At 41.0% G+C, this 25,308-nt stretch overlaps 1 protein-coding gene across 8 annotated transcripts in view; it reads left to right on the top strand.

Annotated features, from left to right (window-relative positions):
• Positions 1-25,308, top strand: part of map2 (microtubule-associated protein 2) — a 150,323-nt gene that overhangs the window by 108,760 nt on the left and 16,255 nt on the right. For 6 of the 8 annotated variants that reach the window (XM_084725341.1, XM_084725343.1, XM_084725340.1 and 3 more), the window contains 8 exons: positions 1,349-1,564; positions 5,393-8,884; positions 10,386-10,523; positions 11,591-11,652; positions 14,120-14,251; positions 14,428-14,569; positions 15,329-15,385; positions 16,888-17,195. In XM_084725341.1, coding sequence (XP_084581467.1) covers positions 1,349-1,564; positions 5,393-8,884; positions 10,386-10,523; positions 11,591-11,652; positions 14,120-14,251; positions 14,428-14,569; positions 15,329-15,385; positions 16,888-17,195 — 4,547 coding nt within the window. Of the gene's footprint in view, positions 1-1,348; positions 1,565-3,971; positions 4,260-5,392; positions 8,885-10,385; positions 10,524-11,590; positions 11,653-14,119; positions 14,252-14,427; positions 14,570-15,328; positions 15,386-16,887; positions 17,196-25,308 lie in introns of all 8 variants that reach the window. The other 2 variants (XM_084725347.1, XM_084725346.1) reach the window with 2 other exon arrangements.

Here is a 25,308-nt window from a genome sequence, read left to right as displayed (position 1 = left end):
AAAGTATGTGATCTTGATTCATATTTGTACAGTAATGCTGTGTAGTTTGTATCACATGTTAGCCATGCCCTAAAGCATACTCCTGCCTTATCTTCTGTTTTACTTTAAATGCAACCATAATTTAAACATCATGTTGTATTAAAGAAGACTTGAAACTAGACCATAAACTCATTAGGAAACTGTTTACTGTGAGAATAAATCAACTGAGAATTAGGGTCTTTTTCTCCTAAGACTCTCTACAATCAGACTTCTTTTCACAATAAATGGAGTCGCCTCCTCCTGGCCATTAGAAATACTGCAGATTTAAGTCGGCCACACTTTTCAGACCTGGAAGCTCCTTCCACTTGTTCTACTGCCTGTGATTGTGATTATGATACAAAACAATTTGGTACTAAAATGCTCAGTCATCTCAGGATGGTAGAAATATGACCAGGTTTTCCCATTGTTCAAAAATGATCGATGATTAGATGGTGTCCATGACTGGAGGTGGTATAGAGGTTTGTTCATGTAGTGGCAATGGCAAATTACAAACATTACTGATTTTATTGCTACTGAACTACAAGTACTGCTGTATTAGTATTATAGCTGTTGTTTAATTATTTATTGTGTCGTATGTCTTTTATTTAGCTGTAACCATTCATACGTGAATCAGTTTGTATTGATACCTCCCTCAAAAAATGCAAAATTCTAATCTTGTTGGTCTCAGAGTATGGCTGGCCCCCAAAGCTTTGTCATTTTTGAGTTGCTTGTCACTGTGTCTCCTTGTCAGTGTCCTCTGTGTGTTATGTTTCTCTTGCTCTCAACCAAGCTTTGTCCTCTTCCTGCATTCCCCTCTCTGGTGACTCTCTCTGTTTTTGTTGCCTATTTTACATTTGTTGTCTTTTTCTCCTCAAGCTTGACCTCCCTTGTCACTGCAAAAAATGTCCATCTTAAAAAGTCACCTTAGGATTTATCCAGAGAAGAACACGGTGAACTTTTTGATAATTTCCACAGCTTCTGAATCAAGTATCATCTCATAGATGTAAATTCCACCTGAGAACTTAAGCCTAAAAATAAATTATTGCAATGGTCCTACTTACACATTTCTAAGTTAAGACACTACATTTGTTTTGTTAGCTCTTTTTACCTAATTTGCAAAACCCCCTCTTCTATTGGCTTCTTATTAATGTCTTCAAAGATATGTTAACTCACCTTTAAGATGGGCATTCTTTGGTGCGTTCTCCATTTTCTGTTGTTGTTTTCTTCTTCCTTTTCCTTTATCTTCTTCTTCCTCTTCTTCACTCTCTCTTTCAGTCCGTGTGTCCAGATTTCCCTGCAGTTCTTCTCCTTGTGTCTGTCTTGTTTGTAGATGTAGGGGATGAGGAGGAGGCGGGGCCTCTCCGCCGCTTCCAAAATTCTCGGGAGAGGTGCAAGTTCCTCGCCCCCTCCATCTCAGTTTCCGTGCCCGAGGACGACCCCTACCACTCCGACGAGGAGTACTATGAGCACCCATTGTTCAGCCCAGAGTGGACGCACTCGGGCTCTCGCCCCACAGGGCAGGCCGTGGCCTTTAGACAGATTGAAGGTGAACCACGCATGGTTCCTCTTTGCCATTTCCCCCCCTCCATTCCTCTCTTTCTCTCACTCTCACTCTGTTTCTCTCCTTTCTCTTTTTAACACCAATTTCCTCTCCTTCTTCTGTGATTTGACCTCCTCCCTCCATCCCTCCCTTCTTCCGTCCTTCCGTCTCCTCGTCCGTCAGTTTGTTTCTTGGTCCGTCAGTTCGTCTCTTCGTCCGTCTTTGTGTGTGTTTGTGTGTCCTTGTGATGTTTGTTCGCTCAAAATCTGAGCAATTTCATATTTGTTTAACAGTCATATTTATTTTTTTTTCATTTATTTCACTCAAAGCCATTGCTACCTGTGGTTGCCAAGTCCAACACATAGCAGTCTGTAAAGTAGGACAAATTAATTGTGATTCATTCAACGGACATAATACACTACAGTCCTCATCAATAAGGCCACCAAGGCTTACTTTTGGGTCATGAATTAAGGTCCAAATGGCTTTCATGAATATTTCAGAGATACAGTGCATGAATGATGACCTCCATGCGCAAATTTCTCTGAATCAGTCATCAGTTGTGTTTTGGTTCATTCCTCAAGATGACCCCTCCACCATGTCAAACCCCCTACACCCATCCTAACTACTCTCAAACACTCACTGCAACAAGGAAGACTTTCAGCTCCACAAACTCGCAAACCCCTACAAATACAGCTTTCCACTTCTAGAAATACAAGATACAGGCAATTTCTGTTAAAAAAAAAAAGTTTGCTCAGATACACAGAGATAAGCTAAGACCTCTGTGTATTTACACTTAGGTTGTACAAATACATAACATAACCTTGTATGTTATTCATCCATCAGAAGAAATCCTTTGGCTGGGCAGTCTCAGCAGTGGACAAGAACTACATTTATACCTCTGCCTTCTCTCCGAGATAAAATTTTAACTCCTCTAATACTTCCCTCCATAGCAGCATGTCTAAGCTAGACTAACAATTCATAACATTCATGTGATTAAGATTTATAATGCAAAAAATAATTGGTCAATCTCTAAATGGCTCTGTCTATGATCTATGTTATCATATTCCGGCAGGATGGCAGTTTGCCACTGCTGCCTTACTAGTTAAGTTTTATTTAGCCTTTTTAAATGTACTGTTGTAAGAGTAACATAAGGAATAGGGCATTGTGTAATGTGTGTGAAGTGTGCCAGTAAGGGAGAGCAAGCAGGAGACTGAGGGATGATGCAGCTCATAGCACAGCAGAAACTTAAACTTAGCAATAAGTTGTCAGCGTGGCAGTAAATGTACAGTACAGATTACAGCGTGTCAGTTAGTACATGCTGCAGATGCTTTTGTCTGATATTTCCCAAATGCTGGACAAGTGATGGTGTTAGCCCCAAAGTAAGCTGAGTAGGAGAGGCTAACATTAAGCTAATGCTAACAGTAATGCTAGCATTGTATCATTACAACGGTGGCTTCAGTATGATTGTAACCTTTTCAGAAGTTTTGTAATCCAGCCTTGAACTGCAGGGTCTTCCATGGAGATGTGATAAAATGAATCCATAATGATAAATCCAACACTGATTGTTTTCTGTAGTTATTTATCCATTTTTAGTTTTGAAAAAAAAAATGTTGCTCCTCCCCAACCCCCATCGTCACTGCTGACAAAAATCTAGCGGAAACGTTTTTTCCAAACAGCAGTGTCAAATGATGCAGCATTTAGATGCAAAGCTGCTGAACAGAATTTGTGTAACGTATGCCAGAGCACAGTATTTGCTCCTGAAGAGCAAAGCTGCACACCCCCACACTGACCATTACACAGTTAAAAATACAGTCTGTGCAATGTTGAGATTCTGAGGCACTATGCTTTTTGCTGCACCGGACTGCAGCTCTTCATGGTCGCCTTTTCTGAAGAGCCATGGATTTCAGAAGTGCTCTGAGCTGAAGTACTTCTATAGTCGCGCAATGTTAGGCCTCGAAGTGTTGCTACTTCTTTTATATTTTCATTTTCCTTGAACAACCTCATTCTTCAGTGATCGTAGGTTAGTCTGGGTTGCAGGCATGGTGTGTGCAAGAGAACAAAAGAAGATGAAGTAGTTATATCTTTGATTATACAGTAAATACTGAAAAGATAATTAAAAATATATATCTATATCATGCATGCTTTTAACCAAAATTTCTTTATAGTTTCCTCACATAATGGGCACGCTAGGGACCCAAAATAGAAATAAACAATAATAATAAAAAAAAAAAAAGCATACACACAACACTCTGTATTGTATGTGTAATATACCTGTATGTGTGAGCAGACATACACTTTAGGTCATCTTTTCCCAGAGCTGAAAGTGTCCCATCATAAGTTGTGTTCTCACATAGCCCAAGTCTGTGTTGCCTGTAGTCTTAATGTGTCCCCCTCTCACCCTGTTTTTGAGAAGAAGAGACCATGGAGGCTCTTACAGCTGAGTACGAGGAGGAGGTGGAAGAGGAGGAGGAGGAGGAGAGTGCAGAGGCAGCAGAGTCCGAGGCAGCTCTTGATGAGCAGCAGTGGAGCGGGGAAGAGCCAGAGCTGGACAGCCCCCAAGCTGAGCCCTTAGAGCAGGCAGAGGCCATAGACGTGGCCCAGGATCTAGACCTGGAGCCGGCTGAAGCAGCTAGTGCTGCTGCAGAAAGCTCTATGGACAGAGAGGAGGAGGAAGCAGAGGGTGAGGAGAGCCCTGAGACAGGTGTGTCCTGCCCTCTGCTCTCCCTGCCTGCATGTTACTGCATTGTCCACTGTATAGGAATGCCAGATGTGTCAAAGGGAACCCATAAGCATATAACATAATCATTATAATTCAGGTGGAATGGCAAGTAATCCTCCCTGCGCTCTGCTGTGGCTGCAAGGCAACACAGGCTTGTTGGTGAAAAGAGTCACATTCTTTTAACTTTTAACCTGGTTTTATTGTGTGCTACCTTTGCGCTTGTGTCTTCTTTTTTGTGCTGTGTTTTTTTCGGGGCGGCCGTTTCGTATTGGTGAAGTGTTGCTGAGCGTGTCAGTGCTTTTGTTCACCGGCTAGAGGCTTACAGGTTTCTCATCGTGTTTGCACATGGCTTGGTGCTGGTGTGCCGGTGCTATGCACTTTTTTGTAACCATGAATTGCACCTACTGAACATGGATCACTCATATTATTGTCATAATTCTTTGTACATAGTTTGCAAGGGATTTTGTGTTGGCTGTCTCATGTTAAGTGTGGTAAACTTGTTTCATCAAATGTGTTACTTTATCAGAAAAATTCAAATTAATTTGGTTTTTTTTGTATGTTTTTTTGTATGTTTTTATCACCGTTAGTGGAAGTGTATGGCATTTCTCTGTCATTCACCAGCAAGGTTCTTCAGTATTTGTTCTAATACTCTTAACATTATGTAATGAAAGTCATTATTAATACCCCAAATTAGTCTGATGTCAGTTAAACTATATAAACATTGGATCAAATTCTCATAACATTTCATTGTGCTTACAGAGAATGACAGAAATGCTGTTCTTTTTGTATTTGATGTGATTTGAAGAGTTGCATGGATGTCCATCCCATCTTATTGCTTGTTTCCCATGAATCAGCATCACAGTTGCCTCATGCCGGCTCCGTCACATACCATGCCATACTCTCATCCATCTGTGACTTGGTGGACCCCATAATCTCGCCGTACTTCTGCAGTGATGGCCGTATCATTGTGCTGTAAGTTTCTGAGGAGAGCTTTGCCTGTTTCTGTGATAACGGCTTTCCTGGTCCCTGGCTTAATAAATATCTTTACTCGTAGCATGCCAAAGCATCAGTTTTCTATGGTGAGCAAAACAGCCAACTTACAGATGTCCTTTCAGCTTTGAAGATGGACTCAGACAAGCAGGGCAGCGAGAAAAGCGGTTCCATGAGCCCAGACAGCATTGGATCGGAGAAACACCCAGAGGAGTTCTTTGAGCCGCAGGTCCAAGGGTTCTTTGCTGGTGAACGAGTTGTGCCAGAGAGCCCCACCATGGATATGCCATCCTTTGTCTCTCCGAATGTTCAAAGCCAAGCCAAATCACTCACACTTCAGCCTACATATGGTGAGCCTATCACGGTGTCAGAGAAGCAGCCGTCAGTGGAGGTGGTGGAGTTGAGCAGCATCGGGGCTCCCTCTGACTTCCCTTCAGTGGGAGTCAAAGTTCAAGGAGGAGACTCGGTGAGAGATGCGAGAGACAGATCTGGCATGTCTGCGTATTTTGAAACATCAGCCATGGAGGTTGATGAGGCCCCCCAAAGTAAGGGTGAGGGTTATTACGAACTGAGCAGAGCTGGTGAAGAGAAGAGTGCAGTTGATTCCAGATCTCAGGAGATCAGCTACAGCACACTAGCCGAAGCCCAGGATAAATCCGAAACTACGAAAAGTACAGCAGAAGACACCAGAGTGTTCACAGTTCCTGACAGGAGTAATGAATGCCGGCTTTCCCCGGGTAAACTAGCCTTGGAGCAGAGGAGTTACTCACTTAACATCACCATTGGAACAATGGATCAAAGTGGCCAAGGCAGACCTAGGAACTTCTCCCCACTAGCCACAGATATCATGTCATACACTAGTGGAAGTCTAGACGAGTCAGCAGACTACCTCCCAGTCACTACACCCTCTGTGGATAAGCCTCCATCCTTCCCTCCCCTGATCTTGGAGACTGCAGCTTCTGTCACCTCAGATTCCTCTTCTCCTCCAAGGACCACTGAACCAGTTTCAAAACCCAGCCCTGAGCCGGCATCGCCAGAATCTCCACAACCCTCTAAGGGCACCTATAAAAATGGCACAGTGATGGCGCAAGACTTGCCTGAGATGCTGGACCTTGCAGGTACTCGTTCCAGGCTGGCATCAGAGAACAATGACCCAGAAATCACCCGAAGAAAGTCCATTCAAGCTGACACTCCTATCTTCACAGATGACCCGCTGGCTAGCCTTGTTTCAGGGGAACAGAGTCCCAGAAAGAGCGATAGCCAGCTGGAAGAGATGGGCTATTGTGTCTTCAGTGAATATTCGGGGCCCATGCCTTCCCCTGCTGATGTGTTCAGCCCTACAGACACTTCTGCACAGGTCTTCACCCCCTCCGTCCTGGAGGAGAAAGTGGCTGAACAGGCTCGGAAATTAGCAGTCAGAGACACATCTGTGGAGGACAAGAGCCAGCCATCAGGAGGTGCCGATGTCGCTGAAGAAAAAGACCAGAAGCAAGCAGAGAGGAAAGCCTCTGAAGCTGAAGAAAAGGTCAAGGAGGTTGCAGATGATCAGGTGAATAAAACTGTAAGTGAGACACCACCTGCTCAGCCAAGTGAGACATTTGTGACACCGACAGTCACTGTGACTCTAGAAGGCGGCGGGAGGTCAGAGAGCGAGACTGAACGACAAGCCAGCGGTGAAGGATCAGCGTCAGAAACAGAGATTGCCGACTACGAGAGGCAGATCCGCAAATTGGAGATGGAGGACAGGCCTCTCAGTTTGGAGGAGGAAAGAGAACTGCAGGAGCTTCGAGAGAAGGTGAAGCTGGTCCACCAGGAGGCCTATGAGGAAGTGGATGCCGAAGATGTGTACCAGCTGACAGGCGTGGCCAAGGACCGCATTGCCAGGCCTGTTAAAACGTCCCCTGCTTCATCTGTGGAGAGCAACATCGACGATGACAAGCTGCTCTCCCCGGTGCTCTCACCTTCCAAGCTCAAACAAAGAGAAGCTTATGGTTCCCCAAAAAGATCACCTTCACCAGTGTTAGGAATAAACAAAGAGGAGAGAGAGAAAGAGGAGTCAGAGAGAAAAACGAGGGAGGCGCAAGAGAAGGAAGCAGCCGAGAAGAAAATAAAAGAAGAGAAAGAAGAGGCTGAGAGGAAAGAAAAGGAAATTAAAGAAAAAGAGGAGGAGGAAAGGAGAGAGAAAGAGGAGGCAGAGAGGATACTGAGGGAAGAAAAAGAAAAGAAAGAGAAAGAGGAGCAAGAGAGGAAAGAAAAGGAAGAGAAGGAGAAGAAAGAAAGAGAAGAGCGAGAGGAGAAGGAAAGGATTGAAAGAGAGGAAAAAGAAAGAATAGAGAAGGAACTCAAAGAGAAGGAGGAGAAAGAAAAACTAGAAAGGGAACTAAAAGAAAAGGAGGAGAAAGAGAAACTAGAAAGGGAACTAAAAGAGAAGGAGGAGAAGGAGAAGCTAGAAAGGGAACTAAAAGAAAAGGAGGAGAAAGAGAAACTAGAAAAGGAACTAAGGGAGAAGGAGGAGAAAGAGAAACTAGAAAGAGAACTCAAAGAAAAGGAGGAGAAAGAGAAACTAGAAAGGGAACTAAAAGAAAAGGAGGAGAAAGAGAAACTAGAAAGGGAACTAAAGGAGAAAGAGGAGAAAGAGAAATTAGAAAGGGAACAAAAGGAGAAGGAGGAGAAGGAGAAGGAGAAGCTAGAGAGGGAACTAAAAGAGAAGGAGGAGAAAGAGAAACTAGAAAGGGAATTAAAAGAGAAGGAGGAGAAAGAGAAGCTAGAAAAGGAAGTCAAAGAAAAGGAAGAGATGGACAAAAAGATTGCAGACAAGCCAGGGGAGGTTGAGGAGGAGGACGAGGAAGGTGAGGAAGATGTGCTAAAGAAGGCAGGAGCAGGGGCAGCAAAGGAGATCCCAGAGACCCATGCTGCCATCGAGTCTGTGGTGACAGTTGAAGACGATTTTATCACCGTGGTCCAGACCATTGATGAAGCAGACGAGCCTGGACACAGCGTTCGTTTCTCTGCTCCACCTGAGGCTGAAGCCCTTTGTGTCGCTGCCCAGAAAGAGGAAGAGGAGGAAGAGGAGGAGTCTGTGGAGTTGGCCCAAGAAGCAGACATGGAGGCTGCCAGTCTAGAGGAGGTGGGTGATGTTCCCGAGACCCCTGCCTCTCCTGAGAAAGAGGCTCAAACCGTAGAAACTGAGGGTCCGACAGAAAGCTACGATAGAGATGAAACCACGATGGACGACTCCATCTTGGACAGCTCCTGGGTAGACACACAAGGTGAGATCACTTTGATGGTTTGTTCCTTGAAATTATTCTTTTCACGCATGCGTCAAGTAAACAAATTCAACACTACCTCATGTTTTTCATGTGCTCTTTTTGCAGATGATGATAAGAGCATGGCGACAGAGCAGATCGAACCTTTGCCCAAAGTTCTCAGCCCAGCCAAAAAGCCAGCTGTGGTCCAGAACAAGCAGACACAACAGAAGAAGACAGAGAAACAGGAAAAGCCGGTCAAACCAAAGGCCAAGGGAGGGCGGCCTAAAGGCAGAATCTCCACACCAGAGCGCAAACCCGTCCGCAAAGAACCTGTCTACATCCCCAGAGAGGACGTCAAGAAGAAAAAAGGTTCTCACAATTTTGTGACCTATTGATTTCTTAAAGGGATAGTGAGATTATTTGTTGTGTGGTTGTATTAGCTACAGTAGATGCCAGTTGGCACACCCACAGTTAGGAGAAGTAGAGATACAATGAACTGCTGTGGACAAGGACAGCAACAAAAGGTATTTTAGCCACTTAAAAAGGGACACCTGAAAAGAAAATCAATATCATTTTAGGTGGAAACTATATTTAGAATATTTTCACCACTTTACCTTGCTGTCAGACAGCCTTTTCTGATGGGAAACCGTGGTTATATAAACCGAATATTGCTCTCTCCAAAGCAACCAAAGTCCATAAGCAAATCAATAATTTGACCTTGCAGAACACAGGAGTTGCTGGTCTACTGCTGCCTCGATCTGTTAGTTAGGTACTGTTATTGTGTGCCTTTGGTAAATCCAAACTATCCTTTCACAACACTGATGTCACACAATAACAGCGACCTTCAGCAATAGTTTTGGTGTCTGTTCTATTTTTTCTACACTCTGCAAGCAAATCTGACATGAAAACACTCTGATAATCTACCATAAATGATATAAATGATAGGTTATATGTGATATAACCTATCAATTCTCCGGCCTCTCCCTACTGTTCTCCTGGAGTTTCAATCTGCAATCCACTATATTTATTTGAAGTAGCATCAGTGCTGTTTGCGAATGTAATTTTTTTTTTAATGTACATACTTATTTGTCAGATGAACAGAGCAGACTGCCAGGAGGGAAGGAACACATACAAAGCTGCAACTTTATGATGTTTTTATAAAATTCAGCTCTATGTGTGATTAAAAAACAGCAGAGGAGCTGAATCACGAGTTGACCGGCGCTGAAAAACGTGCCTCTGGTGTGTTCGGCCAGGCTGCTGCTCGCTCCAGAGCTGACATGTCGCAGGGCTTCTGTGTGCTGTCTCTGCCGTTAGTTTGGAACGGATTAAAACACAATCACACAAGCAAATTGACAGATTTAGGCAGTGGTACACCAGCAACCATGTTCTGCAAGGTAGAATTAATGGAGTTTGGTGTAATAGTTGAAGTAGTTGTTATTTACATATTGTTGCAGTTACATATTGTCATACCATATATCTTAAATGAGCCTCAAAGAATGTTGTGATTTCCATATTTGGAATATTATTATACACTTTTCTTCTTTATCTTGTGCGTTGAGTAAATCCATGTAAAAGACTGGCTCAACATCATCATGTGTCTAAGTAGGGCTCTTTGTTGTTCTAAAAACACAGTCTCTTGTGATTTTTTTTTGCTTATCTTTGCAACTATTTGTGTCAAAAACAAATGTGTTATCTTACTAACTACCTGACACATGCACAGTCAGCTGTTTTTAGTTCAACAAATACAACAACTAAAAAAAGGTCGTTTTTGTCCTGCTGTGCTCCATATTTTAACGTGGTTCAGCATCTATCTGTTCTTATTTTTGTGTCTCTTCTTTTGTCAATGGCCTTGTTTTCTTTGAAAATGTAGCCGTGATAAGGAAGACCGAGCTCACCAAAAAAATCGAGACTCAGACTCAATCCCCGTCCAAGAGGAGCGCAATGAAACCAGCTGGCCGCCAGACCCGCCCCGTCCAGCACCACTCCTGTCCTAGAAGGAGACCCACAGGTGACGCATTGGCTCAGTCTGTCACACAGGTGGCGCTTCCTGCAGGAGAGCCACCAGAACACCAGCTCCCATCACATCTTACCTCCGCCGTCAGCTTCTGTTTGGTTTTGGCATCCATTTTGTTTTAATTGAGCTCAGCGGTTCGCTTCTGTCATGCGTGTTTCTTTGTGTCTTATCACAATAAAAACTGACTGCTGTACGTGTTTCATTTGGCTTCATTTGTTTTTGTTTTTTGTGCACATTCCCTCGCATCTTAACACCAGGCTGAAAGCATCGTCTCATTGACGTCCTGTGGTTAAAAGTTTGACGGAGCACTTTCCAAATACATTTCTACATCACTACTGCAAAGTCAGCAAAAACAAGATTTTCAGATGGTGTTAAGTTACTCTTTAAAATCATCCCTTCTTGTTCTTATCATTTCCAGCCAACTCCTTTTTTATGTTTTTGGTGCGCTGTCGGTGGTCTGATGCTGTCACATTAACAAACTAACATTTTGCATAACTATTTCAAATGCTTTACAGGTTGTCTGTCTGTTGTTTGTTGTGAAAAACCTGTACTTTGTCTTTTAAAGAATCACATATCCACTCAAGGTTCTTTCGATCTATGGTTGCCAGGCAACTTGTAATCTATGGTTTTGTTCTATGGACCTGATAATATAAAGACTCTGTAATGCTGCTCTATCCCAGAGGCAGTTTGCACTTCATTTTCCCCTGACAGCCTGAATTCTGTGTCACTGATGATGAAAGCCCAGTATCCTGCTGCATTGCCCCAATTAGATTATTTTCCAGGGTTGCCTTACATAATACAAAATCCCCCATTCTGTGTGATATCTTGCCAAATCTTTGCAGAACATGGCTCTCAAGGGGGCAGCAACCCGCTCCCACAGAACATTTGATTTGTCATATTGCTTACCATGCCAGCTTTGGGAATACAAAGTTGTATTTTTGTGTTTCCGGAGGACATTTAAAAGGGTCTCAGTTCTTGCCCTTCTGTTTATGAAGGTTAAAACATTTATTGTGTTTGTGTGTTCTAATATTCCCGTAATACTGCTTCTGTTTGTCTCTCAGAGGTCGTACCGGACAGTCGTCAGCCTCTCAGCGTTGCCAGACAGTCTCGTGACAGAGCATCAGTGAGTATACGCCACCAGCCCAATAATGACACGACCTCTGCCACAGAAACCATGTAGTAGCTTTAATGACAACTAAATAAACATCAGTCAGGACAAACTGACACTCTTTCCAGAATTTGTTGAGGTTTTATTTTTCTGTGCAGGGATGGCATGAAGTGTGTGCGTGCACGCAGGCACATGTGCAACAACATTAAAGAATCTTAGTTTCTTTTATAAAAATAAATAGTTCATTAGAACACCCTGTGTTGTAAATTAACTCTATAAAAAAATAAAAAATAGGCCACATACAAAAGAAAATGGTGTTCAGTCTAAAATGCCCCTGACTGAAGATAGAAACCAAAATGTTCTCCTAAACAGCAGGGACTGATTACTCCATCTCCAGGAAACTGAACTCTCCAACATTAGATCTGCTGAAACTCATCTTTTTGGCATCCTTTTCTATAAAGTGTCTTAGAACAGAAAGGCTGGTAAACACAAGCATGCTGTGCAGAGTTTGCTGACATTGGATTACAGTATGCTATTAGCATAATGAATTCAAAACAGATTTCAAACCTTTACCTCTTGCTACCGATTTGGAACTCGTACACAAGTTGCCTCGTGCATCTTTAGCGCAGACACTAAAACTATAAACTCCACATTAATTAGGCAGAATAATTAGGACTAGAATTAAGACTTATTAAAAAGCTGTTACATATTTTCTCTTGTGACTTTCAGAGCAACATAATCATCTATTCAGATAAACACATTACACACTGTGTAAGCAAGCACTGCTCACCTTGTGTCTATCTAAACCTTAATCCCTGCACGGAAAACAGTGCAGTCTTTCTGTATCATCACCACTGTTAACTATCTTTCATATTTTCTGGGAAAAAAAGTATGTATGTTGGTTGGTTTTGGTAAAATGTTTGTTATTGCTGCCTCATTTAATGGGTTTTTGCACAAGACAGATCCATTTAGAGTGTTTTTTTTTACTGAGTGGGTGTTGAATCACCCTGTGACATTTCTCCAGCGACTGTGGTCGTGACTCCATTTTACTCCTCCACCATGGTAATGACGGTTATTGTGTCTAAAATAACACAGTTTCTGCATTTCTTAAATGTCATGTCATTGCAGCATGACATGTAAGTGTGTTCTCTCACTCCACATTAAATTCCAATTTTGATTTACAGTCCTGCATTACATCTGTTACTACAGTCTGCAGTGTAACGTGGAGTCTTGCATGGGCATGGTGAACAGTATTCTTCATATTTGTCAAAGAATTAATGATTCAAGATAACTTTTTTGTGCCTAATGTATTAATGCCTGACATGTGTTGACGTGAGAGTCTTCAGTGCTTTTCAGATCAGAATGTTTCATATTTTGTAGGAGTCCCATTTTGTTCAGTACACTTGAAGTCTTGAAGTCCAAACAGCTTTTGTGACATTTACATTGTTGCTTCTGTGATGTAGCGCCCTCCTGTCTAGTGTCGTAATGATGAAAGATTTTGTATGGTGTGAGATACTGTGTAAAATTGGGTGTTTTTATTATATCTTTAAGTTTTTGGTATGAACTGTCTCCCTGTGTACATGCTGTACCAAGATCTACTCCGTGCACATAAATGTGTTGTATTAAACTCGTATATCATCCTTGTACTTTTCAGGAAATGTAAAAAACGTGTTTTGAAACTAATTAAATGCTGCGTTATTATCTCATTTTAGTACTTAACAATGGTTAAATATTTGTAAAAACTCACAGACAGACATAAAAGGTGTCCAATAGCATTAATTTATGAAAAAGAAAGTCAAAATATGGAGATAAAAAAATTCAAGTGATGATATTCAAGTAAGAGCAACTGAGGCTCCTCAAGTTCATTCTTTTGTTTGTCAAAGTGACCAGAAGTATAAGGTTTTCTTCATCAACTTGGCATTGCCGGCAGGATCTGAACCCGTGTGGGGAAACCCCAGTGGAGATTCATCAGGACACTAGACAGGAGGGTGGTACATTATGTAAGCAACAATGTCTGTGTCACAAAAGCTGTCACGACTTTATCCGAGGCTCAAAACATCTGTGTGCCTGACAAAATGGCACTCGTAAGACAAAATATGAAACGCTCTAACCTCTCAGTTCAGTACATGTGAGAAATAATTATATCAGGCACTTATTCAAGTTATTAAAAGTTGACTTTACTCATTCATAAAAGTTGTCTTTAATCATTAATTCTTCAACAACATTCTTTTTTTTGTTTACTGTCCTAATGTCATAAATATTATAATTTCATTCTCAATGAATGTGCATGACTGGCTGTTTTGGTGTTAAAGGATCTGAAGCCAACATCTCATTTTTCATCCCACAAAAGACACACCTTGTGCATCAGATCTGATAATGCATGTTCAAGCACTGCTGTATTCACCACTCTTTTGTCACCCTGTGTCCTGTATTTCGGTGCCATGCTACTCACCCACCGGGCCTCATCGTTGTACCATCTCAGTGCCATGCCCATCGTTTGCCACTAACAAAGATCCCCACCTCCATATCCAGAGTGGCTGCCTCATTAGATAGACCTCGGCCATCTTCAGTAGAGCCTCAAGGCTCCCCGGTATTACAGAGACTTATAGCTAAGGTAGGTAAATGGTGGAACAGCACTGTAGCTGCAAGAGTTCTGTAAAGAACATGAAAATATGTACATAATTTGTGTTTGCCCATTTAAATCTGTTGTTTCACCTTTTATTAAAAATAAATCACAGCCTCACTGCCCCAAGGATCTACTTCTTGTTTTTGGTGTTTGTTTCCCAACAGGACGGTGGGTCATGGAGCCCTGAAAAGAGGTCCTCGCTGCCGCGGCATGCCGCCATTCTGAGTCGCCGTGGATACCATGAACAGGAGGAGAGCTCCACCTCTATCACCAGCTCCGGATCCACGGCTCCTCGCAGACCCACATGTAGGCTGCGGCTCCTCTAATGCACTTATGTCACAAAGTATTGATATGTAATTTATTAGATAGTCTGTAACGAAACGAGCTTCCAGTATGAGCCACAACAAGTTGATTAAACTTGTCAAATCAAGTCGGTTTTATTTGTATAGCCTGAAATCATAACAGAAGTTATGTCATGGTACTTGTCATACAGAGCAGATCTAAACCATGCTCTTTCTAACCCAGTAGTTCCCACCAAGAGCAAGCACCAAGGCAACAGTGGCAAGGAAAAGCCTCCTTTTAACAGGCAGACACCTGGTTCTAGCAGATACTGAACCAGTGCTTATAATTGATTTTATTTAACTGCACTGAAGAAAGTCTTGCCCAGTTTCCTGGCTAGCCTCTGTTCAGCTAGCATTTGTAACCAAAAGGGTTTCTTTCTGAGAAGATAAAAACACATCCCTCAAGTGATAAACTGAGATGTGATGATATTTCTTAAACATTCAACAAGGTCCTGTATGGCATGAGTCTGTGCTATAATGCAACAATGGGAGGTGTATGTAGATGCCACAGTGAAAATGTTTCATCTTTGCTTAGATTTTGTGTTTCAGAGAAATTTAGCTGAAAATCTGGATCTGTCGTGCAACTGTATGTCAGACTTTTTTTTTTGATGTTCAATTTACAACTTGCCTTCAGCACAGATCCAGGTGAATGCATTTAGAATCAGACATCCAAGCACCTCTGATTCCCTCTCATCATCTCCTTTACTAAAATTGCCTCCTGCAGCGTTTCGCACAGAGATGAGGGCAGAGCACAGGACAGGACGAGCCCCCAGTATGACAGGTAGAGGAGATTCTTCATACTTCTATTAATATGATAGAGACTTAAAGATAATCTGTGGCTGTGTTCACACTGCAAGCCTTAGTCAGACCCTCCAGGATTTTTCAGGCCTTTTTTGGGATTGTTGTAGCCTAAAATGCCTGATTTCATGGCAGCTTTTCTAAAGAATGTGATGCATGTTGCAGTGTTTTTAGACCTTTTTTTGCAATGAAATTGTGGGACCAAGTGAAAATTTCAAAAAGAATTTGTGATTTTTTTTTCTATGATTCAGTAATTCATTAAAAAATCAAAAGTAGCTTGTTCCAGAGAGAACAAAAACACACTCAGTTCAGACAGTTGTGAGTAACCTTGTCAAAAAGCCTCAGGATTACAAAAATTCTAACAAATTCTGCTTTATTTATACATGAAGAAGTGCACCCGGGCGGTATTCGATAAAGAAGCCAAATCCGAGGTAAAACTCAGTCAAAACAGCACAAAATGAAAATATAAAAGTGCACAGGGCACTGATAAATGTTAGCTACAATGCCAAACCTGTTATTCTTTACAGCACCAGTGAGAAATAAAAAATATAAACACACAAAAAAGTAAATAATTAAACACTGAGTTGTTTCATTGAGAAAATTGCAAGGTCATCCAGAATTCACAGAGGCTGAATTTGTGTAAATTTTTGTGATGGCTGCTTAGTGCTCAATTCTGATTTATTGCTCAGAGTTTTCTTTTCTTTTTGTTTTGATTTGTTGTTCAGACTATGTGGCTGGTATCAGATTCCAGTGTGGTCTGGTTGTGATCCAGAACTGACCAGCGTGCAGAAAAGTTAATAACAGACTAATAAGACTTCATGTGCAACACACTGTCGTACAAAAGTAAACACTGAGGGCACTGTTTCAGTAGTTTCACATATAAGTTGATGTGCAGTGGAAGTCAAATTCATGAGTGGATAAAACGGGGGTGATGAGAAAAAGCCAAATTCTTAGTTGTGGCTTTTTGTTGAGAAATGGCTGCTACGTCTCTACAGAGCTGTGTGTGGATGTGGAGACAGGAGTGGTGGATCGTGACATGAATGGCTTCACAGAAACAGACTTAATCAAACACTTTAGTATGTCAAGGGGATGCTTTTAACCACATCTGCCAGCACTGCTCCACAACGTCTTTCAGCAAGACACTTTTTTAGCAGCATGAATTCCAAAATGACTGTTCACGCCGAGGTCACGTTGCAAAAAAGCCTGTATCCAATTTAGGACCACATATGTAAGTGGTGTTCGCGCTGTCATGAAAAAAGACAGATATGAGCCACACATGAGCAAAAAAAGTCAGATTTGGGCTATTATGAGCCTGCAGTGTGAACGCACCATATGTTTCAGTGTCATGAAATACTGAACATCTGTCAAGTTATTGTTACAAAACATCCTATGATCAGAAAATTGACTTTGAGTTTCTGCATCTGGATTCTTTAGTACTCATCAACACAGACAACACCCCTCACCCTCATGTTCCTCCCCCACCAGTTACAGAATCGGTGCGCTCCCGTTCAGCTCGCAGTGGCCACTCCACCCCCCGCACCCCTGGCTCCACAGCCATCACCCCAGGAACCCCTCCCAGTTACTCGTCGTCCTCAAGGACCCCTGGAACCCCGCGCTCCCTCAGCTTGATTTCCCAGGAGAGGAAGGTGGCCGTGGTCCGCACCCCGCCCAAGTCACCTGCGACGACGCCCAAGCAGCTCCGCATCATCAACCAACCACTGCCTGACTTCAAGAACATCAAGTCCAAGATCGGCTCCACAGAGAATATCAAGTATCAGCCTAAAGGAGGACAGGTGACGAGCTTCTCTCTCACTTACCCCCAAAATTGTAGCGTCTAACTATTTGCTTATTTCTTCTGTCTCTGCAATGTTGCTTTCCTATTTTTACTTGTTTCATGTGTCTCTGTTTTTCCTACGTGTCTCTGTTCCACTTATGATCTCCGAGATGGCTTTTCTCAGGAAGTTTATTTTTGTTAGTACATCTAACATACAGAAATGAAAAACTATATCAGCCCCCCTTCTTTTGGTCTATATAATTGCAGATATCATCTGCATATAAAGAAACTTTGCGATTACTTCCAGAATCCTGTCTTTGAACCATAAAGCAACAGCAAAGGGTTCAGTGACAATATAAAGAAATGGAGACAACAACCTCCCTGAAAAGTCCCTTATGAAGGAAAAATCAGTAGAATATATATCATTGGAATCGAGGCCAGTGATTAATGTCCTGGTACAAGCTGTATTGCAAAATGTGTTTTTGTCTAACATCCTCTGGCTTTTTCCTCTGCCTTGATACGTTTGTTTCCCATGGTCCCCTTTCTCCTTCCTCTCCATATTCACTGTCTTTTCTTAGTCTCTGAGCTACCTCTTTCTGCAATTAGTGCTCCAGTTAACCTGCTGACTCAACAGTGTGAAAGAACAATGAGATTTAAAAAAAAAAAAAGATGTGTTGTGGAAGAAAAACTTTAAATTCTCGCAACCATTTCTAAAACACCAATCGTGCATTGATTTAAACTTCAAAAGTCATTCTCAAAATGAAGAGTTTTGCCCATTTTTTGTTAACTCATAATGCGTAAAATGCTAGTGCAACAGACAGAAACACCACATTTCTGTAGACCTAAAACTCTCTAAAGCTGTGGATGACGAGCCAACAAATTCTTATGCCTCCACGCTGTGGCCAGCTGTGGCCAGCTGTGGCCAGAGGCATTATGTTTTCAGGTTGTTTGTTCCATTCTTGCGAACGCAATATTTCAAGAATGGCTGGATGAAATTTCTTCAGATTTGGTACAAACTGATTAGAATTTGGAGGTCAAGTGCCAACGTCAGTGGGACCTCATAAAACATGTTTTTACACATTTTACCTACATGTCTAATAGGGTATGATGATGAGGTGATGACATGTTGATATCCTAAATGTCAAAGGTCAGCGACACTGGAACATCATTTACATATTTACATACATGTCAGTTTAGTGACCATTTCTGTTTGAATTCCTTCAAAATCTTCACTACGCATATTATATGAATCTGGACAGACAGGATGTAAATTTGACCGGTTAGTGGAGGCACACGACTGTGAGGTTTTAATTCTGGCTTTTAAAGCCATACTTTTGATATTAACATAGGTTTAATGGCCAGCATCAGCTTTTATTGAAACTCGCCAGTTTTTGTCTCCTTTCTTGCCGTCACATTAATGTCTTCATAGTTCTTAATTACTTCATCTATAGTTTCTCACGTTGATTTTACTTCCATATCTGCTGCATAGTTACATTTTCTTTGGGGTTGTTTTTTGTGCTTTCCATATTCTTTGAGAAGAATAACACTTTAATACAAATTTTGTTGTCAATTTCATAGAAACAAGCCAACACAGGCTAACTAAATGTGTTGGTGAAGCCAGCTAATAACGGACGGTAATGCTGTCTGACCAAATGAAAAAACACTGAGTGAAGTGTAACCATATTAACTGGAATGACCATGTATTATGTTGTGATAGTAACTGCTGTGAAAGCCTTAGTCATGACACTTAGGCAAGGAGACTGTCTAAGAGGCTTTATGCAACAAACAAGTGAACTGCAAGTGAACCCCTTGGCTTTCGGAAATATTTTGATTCAAGGACAAACTTGAGGTGGTTTATGCAACTGGGCACCGGCCTCTATGATGTCAAGTGTGTGCTTAAGTTATATCATACCCCTCAACTGTACAATTTCGAGGCCCCAAATTTCAGTGACCTGAGTTTGACATCTCACTGTGCGACTCTGAGCAGTATTTGTCCCTTCAGTTTTTTCCCCCAGCTCTGTGAACAGAGGACAGCACTTCAGCCGACACAAATCTGCATTTCAAATCGTGTTTTCTGCCACTGCACGGAATCTGCATTAGCAGGGTGTTTGGGAGCGTATACCCCACAGTTTGACAAATATCGTGTTCCAGCATGAGTCTAAAACACGGAGTCAGCGCTGCAGCAGGAAGAATAGTGATGAAAACAGCAGCGTGTCTGTAGCCATCACCTCTTACAAGCCTCCACTGATGACCTGATTAGGAGTCTAAGCGTTTGGCTGACATCTTTATGACTTGCTAGGTCTCAGCGCTGCTCTGTGCAGCCAGCCATAAAATAGGGAGGGATCATGTTCCAAACGCCTGCCTGTCATCTGCAGGAGAAATGGAGAAAGTGGAGTTCCTGTGCACGTTTGTGCGTGTGTGTGTGTGTGCAAGCATGCATGCTGCGTCATAATTTGTTCTTATACTATATCAAGGCTGGCAGTGTTGTTGCTAACGCCCAAGTCTCTTTTAGAGTAGAGATGTCTGCAGGGTGAAAAAGTGGCAGGCTGTGCAGAGAGGGGGACAGTTCATGACTTGCATCGTACATTTTTTTAATCTCAACTTTTATTTTGGCTAGAAAGTTGTCACCTAATGTGAGAATTTGTGAGAGTTTGCCTTGACAGGATGTGTAGTCCATTGTTTACTCCCAAGTGCCATGTTGGGCAGGTTTGTAGCTGCAGTCATGGTGCTGTGGAAGTGGTGGACCAATGCTTGAGGGTGAATTTGGGTCCTTTGTTTTTGCTGTGAACATATCACACCTTTTACATCTGGTGTCACCTCCTTATTAGATGCACACAGCAATTTATTACAGTTAATCAGCTGTCCTTTGGCTCCTGACCAGTCTTACCACAAAATCTTTTACATGTCTGTGAATCCATTTGGAAGTTATGTACCTTTACCTTTCACTCCTACCGCCACGCCTCCTTTTAGCCAGTTTGCAGGAAAACAAATATTTAGCCTTCTAGGGTGAAAACTGTGGCAACGAAAGAGTGGGGAAATTTTTTGGATCGACCAACCCAGCGACTCACAGAGCGACCTGAGTTAAAACAAAATGAGTTAATGATCATAAAATCAAACTTTAGTCTTTGCATTTCAAGTAGGTGTCCTTTACTGAAGGCTGTTGTTACTTAATGTTTTGTTTTGGTCTAGAAAATGTTCAGTGCCTTTACCCACAGCCCCACAGTGCATGTGCCTGCGTGTGTGTGTGTGTGTGTGTGTGTGTGTGTGTGTGTGTGTGTGTGTGTGTGTGTGTGTGTGTGTATGTGAGTGTGTGTGTGTCAGCCCTGGGTAGCAGAAGGTGTCTCTTGTCAGACACAAAACGGTGGTGGCAGCTTTCGTCTAAACACAGGGGTGAATGTCTGGGCAGAACGATTGTCCCGATATGCCCGCTTCCCTTTTAGCCACAAGCTGCCAGACATAAAGTTAAAATTTAATTTGTCTCTTAAGGCAGTGACTTTATGATCTTATGATGAGAAGGGGTTTTGAGGCATATGTATGTTTAATGAGACTAAGGAAGAATCGTCTAGACAAACACTTTGCCTAAACGCTACTATCTGTGTCTCAAAAGCATCTCAGAGAGGGATGAATAACTACTGAATGTGATTTACAGGACGACAACAGAAATAGAGCAAGGAGTTCACCTGTGGCATTTGAATACAATGTAGCATGTATTAGTTTAATTCTACTTTAATTATATTATTATGTTAATGAATTATTAATGTGGTCCCTTACTGTCACTGTTGGATGACTGTGCTTTATATCAAAAGTGTAAGTGATAATTTTAGCTCACAAGTGATGAAGAATTACTCAACCAAGTCTAATAATATATATTATAAGGTATTTATTTGATCCTTTATTTGAAGGAGTGTGCATAAGACTGTCATTACATTGTCATAACCATGTCAGGACACCTGTCTTTAACATGAAAAAGTCTTTGAATGATGAATGATGGTCTGGTATCTCAGTTGGTAGAGTGTTAATGTCAGGTTATAACAAAGACAATGACAGTCTTATGCACATCTCTTCCAATAAAGTATTACCCAAAAAGCTTTATGCAGTCTTTTTATGTTATAAACCACAGTATGCAGTTTTTAATTTTTCTCTCTAATCTTCTTCTTCTTCTTCTTCTTCTTCTTCTTCTTCTTCAACAGAATATTTGAAACTGCATTATAAGAAAAAGAAAAAGTTGAGAAAACTCATAATTTCAAGGCAACTTCCTTCAGTAGATTTTTGAGTTGAGTTCTTACATTTAATTAGATTTTAATAAACTTAAGAAAATTTGCCAACCTATTATATTTTGAGCTAATTAACTTTTCTTTTTTAGATAAACTTGAATCTGAGTTTTAGAACTCCTCGAATTATTGACCATTATTCCCTTCACTTGATTTTATTCAACAATTTTTGAAATACAAATTTTGGGTGTTTCTAAAACTCAAAGATTCAAAGTTATCTAATTAAGAAAAGCAAATTATCTAAGAAAAAAACATATTAGTTGGTAAAACTTTTCAAAACTTAAGAGTTTGAGTTGGGCTCAAAACTAAAAAATCTATTGAAGTAAGTTGCCTTGAAGTTTTCTTAACTTTTTCTGTGGTCTTGCTATGCTTCTGCTGTGATCTTCTTCTCGGCCCCTTGTCTGTCTTGTGCCCTCTGTGACTGAAACATTCCTGAACTTCCCCTCATATCGTTTTTACGCAGTAAGCTCCTGTTTCCACCATGTCAGAACCAAAAAATGCAGTCATGTTTTCAGCTGATGACAGGAATTCACTCCTCTCCTGACCTTTAGTAGTTCCCAGCAGCTCTGTGGTCCAAGTAGTTCCAGTTTCCAAGCAGCCGTAGTGAGCCTCCCCTTTGCCCATAGCAGGCATCTGCCCGTCCACTGACATGTCCAATGATTGTCCTCGTAGAATCACAGGGACCAAAATATGCCACCAGAATCCAAACACAGGGCCTCTTGGATCTGGAAGTCAGTGCTGCGCTTCATCTCCGTCACTCTGTGTCTGTCAGCGGCACACAGTGTGACCTGGACCCAGGACCTGCTGGTACACCTCAGAACTGTTAATTATGGCACCTAGTGTTTTACAGAGCCTGGATAAGAGTGCGCCACTGAAATAATTAAAAACCTTTGCACTGTTTAGTTTTAATTAATTAATACATTAATAAATTTGAAAGACTGTTTTTGATTGATTAAATTTACATTTTAATGAGGCATTAATAAAGTCAAAGTTAAGAAAACATTAAATGTCCGGTGTGTAAGATTTATGGGGATTTATTGGCAGAATGTGGCAGAAATTGAATATAATATTCATAAGTAAGTTTTTTTATTAGCGAATAATCACCTTGAAATAAGAGTTGTTAGATTTGTTTCCTTAAAATGAGCCATATATTTCTACAGAAGCCGCGGGGTCCACCATGTTGCACAGCCATGTTGCTACAGAAGCCCATGACAGACAAACTAAACACTGGCTCTAGATACCACCAGAGTTTTTCCTAAATTCTTGGCAGAACAAGGTGTTGTCAGTGTGCAGGCTCACCACTAGATGCCCTAAATTCTACACACTGGTCCTTTATATCAAATCATTTTGTTTGACAATCGGTACTTTTCTGACTTTTTTTTTTTTTTTTTTTTTTTTCATCCATGATTAATTGATATTTTAGTTTTAAATATCAAGTCCAACCCACGGAGCAGCAGTGGGAGCTGTTTGGTCAGCTGCTGTGGGAGGGAGTCGTGTGTGGGATCAGAGCAAGACTAAATTTAATTTTTAGGTGCTTGGACATTTTGAAATTCAAGATGTCCTTCTTTAAATAAACCCCTCATTAAAAAGACTGTGACTAAACTGTGAATTGTCAAATGGAATATGACAGGCAGAATTTAATGAGCATTAATTATCAACCAAAGGACTGTAAAAGTATCAGTCGTTAATTTGTAATTTGATATTTTTAAATTTTGAGTTTATGCATGCATCATTTCAACTGAAATGTAATTAATTACCTTATAATAGTATTTTTTTTTTTTAAATTGGCCCATAACTTAAAGCTACTTCAAAGAGTTTTAAATCGGTTATGAAAATGTCTCATTTTATTACTGATGCCTCAGACCATCCTTAAGACTATTAGGTATTTCTGTGTAGTTGGATTTTCCTTGAGAGCAAATGAAACAAACCTGTGTTTACATTTTCTCTGGCAAAGTTAAGGCAAGTCGTATGTTACCCAGTTAAAAAGATTTTTGATGGCGAAAACACTACCACCTTTGTCCACAGAGGCCTCCCAAATCAACAAAAAAGTTCCTTATAGTAGTTTTAATTTACAATAACTGAATTATTTGTGATTATAAGTGAACTGTAAAAAGTCTGTATTTATTTGAGTGCCACACTCCAGGCTCTGTAGGTCTTTTTAAAGGAATACACCAAGTTTCTGGCCTGTTTATCAGCTTTACCATGAGAACACAGTAACAATTACCCCATATAATAATAATGTCTGTTCCTATCTCATGTGAGATGGTAGTATATTGAGGAGCTGATCACTGAAAGTAGACTTGAACACGGGGAAAAAAACATTTACCACAGATATTTACAGTGAATATCTGAAAGATGATCAGTTACAGTTTAACATCAGCTTTATATGAACATCATAATTAGCATAATTTAATTTATCTGTATATCTTTCAGGTATCCATTGTAAATTTAGTTTTAACATTTTTGAATATAGAAAAATTAATGTAGCTCTTAGATTCCTACATGTGCTAATAGTGGTTCTTGTCATTTTGTTTGAAATGATCTGATTGATTGATTGGCTGTTTGAGGCTGTGATTTGCTGAAGGCCTCTTGTAAATTGTCCAACCACCATCAGGTTTGTAATTTTCGGTCACGTTTGATCTTGAAGAATGTCTAAAGGCCAGAACGTTAACAAAATAAAAAGAACCACACAGTTTGAGATGCTTTTTTCCTGCATTCAAACCAAAATTTGTCTACTTCAGCTGTAACAAATCAGGTTTATTAAAATTTAGGGAGCAAGAATACAATATTTTAGAGGATAAATGACAGTATTTTTTGCTTGTTTTGGAGGAAATTCTTAACTGGGGTTGATAAATGGTTGACAGGACAACTTTCAGAAAACTTGGTGTATTTGTTTCATACATTAAACAATGCAACATCTATAGAAAATCCATTAGTGCACATGCTCATGACACTTTCTCATGCACTCAAACAGGCAGGCACACAAAGCCTCCTTGGAAATATTTATCATTTATCTATATGAAACATTTTGCAAAATATTGTACATCAGTATCCTCTGTAGTCTCCCCTCCCAGTGGTGTTGTAAGTGTTAATTCATGCAAAAGGCCCACACTATCTCTGTATTTCTTCATAGACTCATATTTTAAACAAGAAGCCGGACTTCAGTCTCGTACTGTCAAAATGCAACTCCAAGGATAATCTGAAGCACTCTCCCCGTGGAGGAAATGTATGTACCTTTCTGTCGTGGCTGATTGTTCTCCTCCCTATTAATCCTTCGATGAAGGAGAACTTTATTTAGATTAATTCTAGTTAAGTCTGATTAAGTGACGTGCAGCAAGTGCCTTTTGTTGTGTTGTGCAAATCTGGATACTTGATAGTCTAGGATCATAGTGCCATAGTTTGTGTCTTACCTGCACTCCCTGTTATTCCACTTTAGTTTCCTTTGATCTTATATGTATCTTATTTTTTACTCACATACACATGAGCAACCAATATAAACGTAGCAACTGGTCTGACAGCTTCTGATTTTAGCCACCTTCTTGCTGTGAGAGCAGAGCAGTGCCATAAAACTCAAAATAACCCAACTATCTGGCACCAAGGTGGCCTCATGGTTAGAGAGACCCAGATGACCAAAGGAGCCATATGCTGGCAAACACCTGCTGTGCTCAAATATCCTTGAGCGAGTCACTTTAAGTCCCACCGGCTGCATCTAACACCTGTGGCTCCTCTTCCCATCAGAGGGAGGCTAAATAAGAAGAAGTAATACCTACAGGAATCACTTTTTCTTCGGTTGGTTTCCCATTTAATCCTTTAATACCGTTCATATTAGGTTTCGTCTTGTGTTGGTAGTTTTTAGCATCT

This window comes from Lutjanus erythropterus, chromosome 8, assembly GCF_056507025.1.
Source record: "Lutjanus erythropterus isolate fLutEry1 chromosome 8, fLutEry1.hap2, whole genome shotgun sequence".
Lineage (NCBI taxonomy): Eukaryota > Metazoa > Chordata > Actinopteri > Lutjaniformes > Lutjanidae > Lutjanus > Lutjanus erythropterus.
The sequence above is the reverse complement of the archived record's forward strand: the minus strand, read 5'-3'. Positions and strand labels throughout refer to the sequence as shown.